This window comes from Pholcus phalangioides, unplaced genomic scaffold (assembly GCF_987345545.1).
Source record: "Pholcus phalangioides strain wild (caught in Gottingen) unplaced genomic scaffold, Ppha-v1.0 ptg000005l_1, whole genome shotgun sequence".
In the NCBI taxonomy this organism is placed as follows: Eukaryota; Metazoa; Arthropoda; class Arachnida; order Araneae; family Pholcidae; genus Pholcus; species Pholcus phalangioides.
In genome coordinates this window covers 13408791-13416718 of record NW_028301598.1, presented here as the reverse complement: position 1 = coordinate 13416718, position 7928 = coordinate 13408791, and the positions used below count along the sequence as shown (strand labels likewise).

The following is a 7928-nucleotide window of genomic DNA, read 5'->3' as shown; positions in this document are numbered from 1 at the left end:
CCTAGATGCCGCCCTGCTTTAGGGTGGGAGTTCCACGAATAAATCATTCAGACGGAGAACTCCAATTTTCTTTGGAACCTCAGAGATATATGAGCGAGGAATGGCGAAAAAAATGTGGAATTTGAATTTGGCAAAAAAACCCAAAAACGGGGCGTTTTTATTGAAAACGGTTCGCATGGTCACACCATATATCGAAAACGAAAGTTAGGTGGACGCAGCGAGCAATCCCAATCATTTTTGCTTTTCGGCGTCCCTGAGATGAGTTATATTTGAACAGAAGATTTGATGAAAACTTATTTCTGATAGCCATTAACACACCTCCTCTACCACTATCAAGTCTATCACATCTTTATATTTAGAAATTAGGTAAATAATTCTTCGTCAGATGTTCTTGGAAACACGTGATACCAAAATCACTGATGAAACGAAGAATGTGATATCTCTTACACTTTTAATACTTTTGCAATTCCATTGAGGTATTTGATGGATGTTAGTCATGATTCAAACCAAATCTTTAAGTAAATTTTTAAGTAAGTAGTATTTATAAATTTGTTTGGTGATGAATAAATGTGGCATAGCATCAAATATAAAAAAGTTTACGTCTTTTTCTTTGAATAATGTCTGTCTTTAACACCTTCAGAAATACTCCTATTGAAACTAATTGCATTTCTCAATTGATTGTCAGAAGCCGGTCTTTTTCTTGAGAAATTAGTAAGGTCTTTCAACATGGGCTGAAGCTGATTAGATATACAGGAGATCATTTCTGGTACAATTTCCTTCAATGATTTGTAATTATTTCAGCTACAGATTGTTTAATTTCCAGCATTATTGATTCTTTCATTTCTCTGCCAGTTCTTTTGCAACATTCATTCATTCATTCAAACCGAGCACAACTCCGGTCTATCGCCATAGGCAATTTACTACCGATTCAGTTGTGCCGGAAGTATGAGTGTGTGTGTGTGTCCCCCCCCCAAATACCCCGGGCCACGAAAGTGACTGTATGCATTCAACTGCCCGACACCCGGCCAGCGGCCACCCAGCCCTCAAAGTCCAGCCGCCCACCCGGCACGGCCCCAAGGGAGCCGCCCCGCGACCTTCGCCCACAAGGAACAGCTTTCGCTCTTATTTAATTAGATACTAATTCGTGAATTCCTCCTTCTTCGCCTCGTCCTCATTGGAAGTCGGAGTCGGATCGTCTGCCTCTTGATCTTCGTTTTCCTCCTCAGTCCATTCTCCTTCTCCCTGTCGTCCCGTCTCCTGTTCTGTCTTCTGACGCCTTCTGATTCTCTCACTCCTTCTCCTGGGTGCAGGTGGGCTCGTCGCTCGATCTGCCGCTCCCGTCCGCTTATTATGGAGCCACTCCATACTCTCTTCCAGAAAGCCGACCAGTTCCTTGATTTTCCTGAGTGCTTTATCATCCTTGGCCATTCTTTTAAACCACTCGTTCTCCAATTGCGGCCGTGGCTTAACTAAGTGGAAACGACTGGTGTGGACACATTCCGTGGCAAAGTGAATTGGACTTCCCACTCCTCCAAATATACATTGCTCGTTGTCGGAAATTTTGAAACGCTTGAAGTTGGTGGGGAACGGTCCATGGCCCGAGAAGAAAATTGTCTTTTCCCTACTCCAGTAACGTTCTTTCCACTGAACTTTTGGGATGACTCTATGAATAAGCCGTCCGTTTGTTTTTGGATCATTCCATTGCTTCTGCCATTCCACTATTGTCTGCCCTTTAATTATTCTTTTGACCGTTGCCGCAGGGATCTTCTTCTCCTGGGACGTTGTCTCCAGTTTCGTCGCTTCCCGCGCCAACTGATCTGCCTCCTCGTTTCCACGTTCACCCACATGGCCTCTCACCCACATCAGTGCTACATTCCTCCTCTCTTTCAGTATTCTTCTTATGGCTCTAGCATCTTCGTGTCTTGTTAAAGGGTCCTTGATAGCTTCCAAGCTTGATTTACTGTCTGAATATATGGTCATCTTCTCCAAATTATCCTCCCGTTGTTCCATTGCTTTTCGGATCGCCCATAGCTCTGCTTGAAATACCGTGCATTCCTCTCTCAGTTTCTCTCTCCAGGACTTGACTCTTTCACCCCCTTGATACTCCACGGACGCTGCTCCTGTTCCACTATCCGTCTTGGACCCATCCGTAAATATTGTCCTTCCCTCGTATGAGATGGCTTCTTCTCGCTCCGTCGTTACGACCTGTTGCTCCTGGATTTCGTTAGCTGGGTGGTCACCCCATCCTATAGCTCTTCCCTCCACCTCCTCTGGTACTATCAGCCTTTCTGCAACTGTCACCCTTCTGTTGAGTCTGGATATTCTCGCTAATTTTCATACGAAGTCGGTATACAAACTCAGGGGGGGGGGGGGTACTCCTGCTATGCTCTGCATTGCCGCCGTCGATATTTTGTGATACGCCCTTGTCATAAAGAACAGGAACCCTCTTTGGATGGTATCGAGCTGTCTTTTTATTTTCTCTGTCGGGCTAGCGTACCACGCGGCTGCTCCATACGTTACTGTCTTGGTTGCCACCTGGTCATAGAGCACTCTCCTCATCCTCTGGTTAATTCCCCATCTTTGACCTGCTATGGCCATCATCTTCTGTAGGTTTGCATTGGCCTTCTTTCCTTGCTGTCGAAGATGTGGAATCCAATCCAGGTCGCTGTCGATAAGCACCCCAAGGTATTTCATTTCTTTTCTCCATGTGAGTCTCTGGTTTCTCATCCTGATTTTAGGTCGCTTGTCTCGTGTGCTAAACCACATGTAACCACTTTTGTCGAGTGCTGGCTCTAGGTCGTTCCGATCCATCCATGTTGCAATTGTCTCCAGAGCTTCTCCAACTGTTTCCTCTACATCATCCCATCTGGGCTCCGAGATTAACAGCAGTAGGTCGTCTGCGAACGCTTGTACTCTGACCCCCTCCCTCCACCTTTCTTTTAGCAGCGCATCCATCGTTATATTCCACATGAGGGGGCCAGAGCATGATCCCTGTGGGCATCCTCTTGTCTGTGCATGCTCCACTGTCTCTCCTTCTACCTCCATCAGAACTTTTCGGCCCTTCAAGAGAGCTTTCAGTGTCAGCTTCAGTTCTGTTGGTATCGGGAGTTGCTGGATTATTTTCCGGAGATTTCTGTAACGAAGAGCATCGAATGCCCCCTTGATGTCAGCTGATATTAATACCGTATGTTCTTGTCTCACTTCTTTCTCGTAGACTGTCTATTATATCACACAACGCCTCGTCCGCCGACCTCCCCATCCGGAATCCGTACTGGTTTGGATGCAAGAATTTTTTCCTGTCCAGATGATAGACAGTCCTAGTCACCAGTATTCTTTCCAGAATTTTTCCCGTATGGGATAGTAGTGTCACCGGGCGGTACGATTCCAACTTTTTTTGTTCCTTCCCTGGCTTGGGTATCAATACTATCTTTCCAATCTTGAAGATCCTCGGTATGCTACCAAGATCCAGGCACTTGTTATATAACTCAGTGAGCAATTCCGGGTATTCCTCGTGAATCTTTTTGAGCATTGGTATTGTTATCCCATCTGAGCCTGGCGCTTTTTTGTTTCCAGTTTTATTCAGCGATCTCTGGATCTCTTTCTCCGTTATCCTTGGCTCCGTCCTTCCCTGATGTTGACCATGTTCTGCTGTCTCCTATCCTCTCTCTCTGTTCTGCCATTCCTGCTCTTCTTCGTCTATCGGGTAGAGTCTTTGGAGGTGCTGTTCCAATGCCTCTTCCATGTTCTCTGCCTCCTCTCCCATTAGAATCTGGGCCGCAGACCTCCTTGTCTTGACTGTGGCATGATATACGTTCCCGAATGGGTCTACCGCTTTCGCGCATAACTTCCTCCATTCTTCCGTCTTAGTTCGTCTTACCAGCTTATTGTATATCGCTGTCTGTTTTCGGAATTCTACCCTATATTCTATATTTTTCTCTTCCGAGGCTCTCTTCCATCTCCGGAGTTTGGCTCTCAGCAGCTTCCTCTGTACCTCTAGCTCTTGGGTCCACCACGGTGCCTTCCTTTTTCTCGGTGCCTCTCTGGTTGCTAGGGTCCTATCCGCCGTCTGCTTTATCACCTCCGTTATTTGTTCAGTTATTTTGTCCAGTTGATCTACATTTCCGATTTTCTTAATATTGTCTATCATCTGTTGTGTCCTGCATTTGAGCTTTTTCGCGAAGTTATTGATCCTTCTGATAGACGTACTATACGTTCTTCTGTGTGGGCTTGGTTTCTCTTTCCCCCACCAGAAGTGCAGATACTTATGTGAACTTCCAGTGATTTCGTCTCCTACGCTCCATCCGCTCAATTCTCCTGCTTTACTGCTCATCGTCAAGTCCGGCCATCCCTCTCGTCCGTCAAGGTCGTATGTCGGTGTTGTATTCCCTCTGTTGACTACTTCAAGACCCGTCTCCATAGTCATGTCGTGGATTGCTCTTCCCCTGTCGTCACTTTTTTTGTACCCTCACTCCTCGTGATGACCATTGGGGTCGGCTCCTATGATCACTGGTACTCCTTTACTCCTCCTTATCGTCTCCTTCATTTCGTCGAGTGCTTCTTCCAGTTCCTCGTATGGCGATGAGTAGCAGCTGGATAATGTTATCTCCTTTCCTCTCACTCTCACCCTAACTGTGGCCGAGTGTTCTCCAATTTTGACGGTTGCTCCCTCTATCTTCTTGTCGACTATGATGACCACGGCTTTCAGGTTCTTTGAGGACCATACTTTCCACTCCTGTGGGATTCCTTTGACCACTTCTTTATATTTCCAAGGTTCTTGCACCAATATAACGTCGACTCCCATGGCTGCAGCATTGTGAGCCATTTGTAGCATTGCTCCTCTCGCTCTGTCAGCATTGAACTGTAGGAACCTGATCCCTTGTTTTTCTGGTTCCTCTGGTGGCACCATCTCTGTGCCGTGTTGTGTCATCGTTCTGTGAAAAAGATTATAAAAAAACAAACAAATTTCAACAGCGCCTGTTGTCTCTCTTCTCAACTCATCGTTGTTACCTCCTGCCTCTCCATGTCACTGTTCTGACCGGGCTTTCCCTTTCTCTTAACTCCTGGCATCTGGTTTCTGTTACAACCGTCACTTTGTCAGCTCTGAAACTCTCCTGCGTTACTCCCGCTCCGTTTTCTCTTCCTGGGATCTGCACCGTTAGTGCGGGTACCTCTCCTCCTTGGGCGCCTTTTTTTCTTGTCCATGAAACTCTTCTTTCCACTTCTCTGTCTGGTCTCGAAGCTGCGGTTCTGCTTCCCTCACTTACTCCTGTTCCTCTGGATTCCTCGTTTTCGATTCTAATGACCCTTTCCGGTCTCCATTTCCATTTCATTGGTGCCCTCATATTCGAGAAGTTGCCCCCTCCTCTCGTCCATCGGGGTCTTCCTCCTTCATTATCCTCTGTCCGGCTCTTGCTCTCCACCTCCTTCCTTTGGATTCTTTCCGACATTCTTAGCCCTCTCTGCGGCCTCCCGGTTGCTCTTCGGTACACCGGGCACGATATCGCCGATGCGCTGTGCTTCACGTCATTCCTGGTGCCCTTTTGTTGGTTACTCCATAAACAGTTGATACATCGCATCCTTTCATTATGGCAGACTATCGTTTCATGCTTTTCTGCACATCTGGCACATCTTGGATCAACACTGGTGCACTTCCTTGTATGATGCGTCATTGCCTGACACCGGAAGCATCTGGGAGACGGTGTGAACAACTTCACCCTCACTCTTTTTTTTCCAATCCACATCTCGCCCCTCCTCAGTGTCTCAGCCACGGCTCTATTCGCTCTCACCTCCACCACAATATGTCTCCTCTCTTCCACCTTTGCCCTCAACTGGAATTTGTAAAATACTTCCTCTGCCTCCTGTCCTAGTACTCTTGCAATGCCATCCGTCAGCTCCTGAATATCCTCCTCACTTCTCCTGTCTTTAACCATGATATGTTCCCTCCTTGGTTTGGGGGCCTAAGCGCCATCATCTCATTTGAATCACTCATCTCTGCCACCTTCCTGGGGAGTTCCTTGGCATCCCTCCCACTACTCAAATCCACCGCACAGCCCCTCTGTATACTCCTGATTCTCACTATCCTTCCTTTCAGGTTTAACCTCTCTGCACTTGCCCTAAACCGCTTTGGCAACTCTCCTTTGTCCTCCTCGTGTCTTGGGAAAATCAACACGGTGTAGATCTTTTCCCCTTCTTTCATCGCTCTAGCATACTAGGGGCCTTCTAACTCACTCTGTGTGTCTGGGGTCTGCATTGCCATGTTTAGTAACCTCCTCTGGATATCCGTCATCCCTTCCGACTGCGGCTCCCTCCTTTCTCTTCTAGTATCCTCTCTTCTGAAGTCCGCCCATCTCACTCTTTTCACCTTAGTTCTTGCTGACGGCTCCTCTCGGTCCTCTTCCAATATTTCTCCTTCCTCTATCTCCTCCTCACATCCTCTCTCCCCGGGTTTTGATTTGGGCCTCGCTCCCATTCTCATCCACTGCTCATTGTCTAGTGTCGTCTCTTTTGTCTGCCAATCCCTAACTCCTTCCCTAACCTGTGGGTCTTCTCTCTCCTCCGTTTGGGCATCACAGTTGTCTACATCATTAGTATTCGTTCTGTCCACCTGCTCTCCACCTACTTTTCTCTCTTCCTTGGTCTGCACCTCTGGCTCCTCCGGCTCCTTAATATCCATCAGTCTCACCTGCCTATTCCTATCTCTTTCCCAAATTTCACGAGGGACCTTTCTCCCCTCCATTTGGGTGCTTAATTCGACAGTTTGGGTTGCAACATCCATTCCATTCAGCCCTTCCTCTAATATGTTTCTCTCTTCCGTCTGTGTTTCCTTGTCAACCTGGGTTGGAACCTCTTCCGCACCCTGAACAGCTACTTCCCCTTTCTTCACGAATTCCTCGACTCCTTGGTCCTTTTGGGCGTCTATTCGTGGAGTTTCCCTCGATATTTCAGACACTCTACACGGGGGGCACTCTCTTTTCCTCCTGTCGGGGTGCTTGTCATCTTTCCTGACGCACCATGTGCCTTAGCCATCATGATTGTCTCTTCAATCAGGGCCTTTACATACCCATGGCACCTCTGTGGCATCCTGTATTTTGCGCTGGGTCCATATCCAGTCTTCTCTGTGATTATGTGCCACAGCTCGTTAGCCGGATCAATTTGAAACAGATCCTTTCGGAATTTATAACTTTCCTCCTCTTTTTCGTCTTCCTCTTCTCATTCCTTCAGCCGACTCTCCTCAGACTCCGTGGTCCAGCTCACCTTGAGGTTTAGCGAGTCCCTTGACCCCTGCGTGACCTGTTCTTTTTCCAACGATTCCACCTCCTCCGTTTTTGGTCTCACCTTTCTATCCTCTTTTTCCTCTCTGTCTCCTCTTGCCTGTTTCGGAATAAAGTCTGAAGGAGAAAGTGACTTCGTTGATGTCGAGAGGCTAAACGTAGGGTGTGATGAGCTCTCATTCCTCGTGTCCCCACTGCTCTCTGGATTCCATCTAGGGATTTTTTATTTTCCCGATCTGGTCCTTCTTTCCTTCTTGTCTTTGACTCTTGTTTTGGTTGTCTCCCTATATCTCTGGATTTTTATCCTTCCCGTTGCTTGTTTCTTTTTATGCATCAGCCCTCCTTTGTGCGCCTCCCCTTTTGGTAGCTTTGGCGTCTCCATCATATACTTTTTTCTAATTTAAATTCAATAATATGCAATGCGAAAAAAAAAAAAAAATTCGTAATCCCTGTAAGTTCATTCAAGCGCCATCTGTCGAGAGCATTGTGTACTAATCACTCATGAAAGCGTACTAACGAAAATTTCTACTCTCCAATTATAAGAGTTATGGCAACGAAAAACAGGTTGAATTATAGCAAATGTACTGATTAATGATCTCTGCTATCAAGTTTCAAAAATCACTCACCCCTATCATGTCCAGGCGGTCCTTAAATATA

The 7928-nt window shown here is 46.7% G+C and overlaps 1 protein-coding gene across 1 annotated transcript; it reads right to left on the bottom strand.

The window, feature by feature from the left end:
* Positions 1-1137: 1137 nt before the first annotated feature.
* LOC149086336 (uncharacterized) lies at positions 1138-3529 on the bottom strand. The gene is made up of 3 exons (XM_089232360.1): positions 3202-3529; positions 2444-3092; positions 1138-2305 (listed from the first exon to the last, which is right to left on the bottom strand). The coding sequence occupies exons 1-3, from the start codon at positions 3527-3529 to the stop codon at positions 1138-1140; spliced, it is 2145 nt and encodes a 714-aa protein (XP_089088486.1).
* Positions 3530-7928: the final 4399 nt, after the last annotated feature.

Excerpts from the sequence above, each read along its gene's own strand:
- LOC149086336 (XM_089232360.1), bottom strand. The coding sequence starts at position 3,529 with ATGCTCAAAAAGATTCACGAGGAATACCCGGAATTGCTCACTGAGTTA. Across the intron at positions 3,093-3,201 it reads AGACAGTCTACGAGAAAGAA|AACTGAAGCTGACACTGAAA; the intron begins GTGAGACAAGAA and ends CGATACCAACAG. Across the intron at positions 2,306-2,443 it reads CTCGATACCATCCAAAGAGG|AAGGGTGACAGTTGCAGAAA; the intron begins GTTCCTGTTCTT and ends CAGACTCAACAG.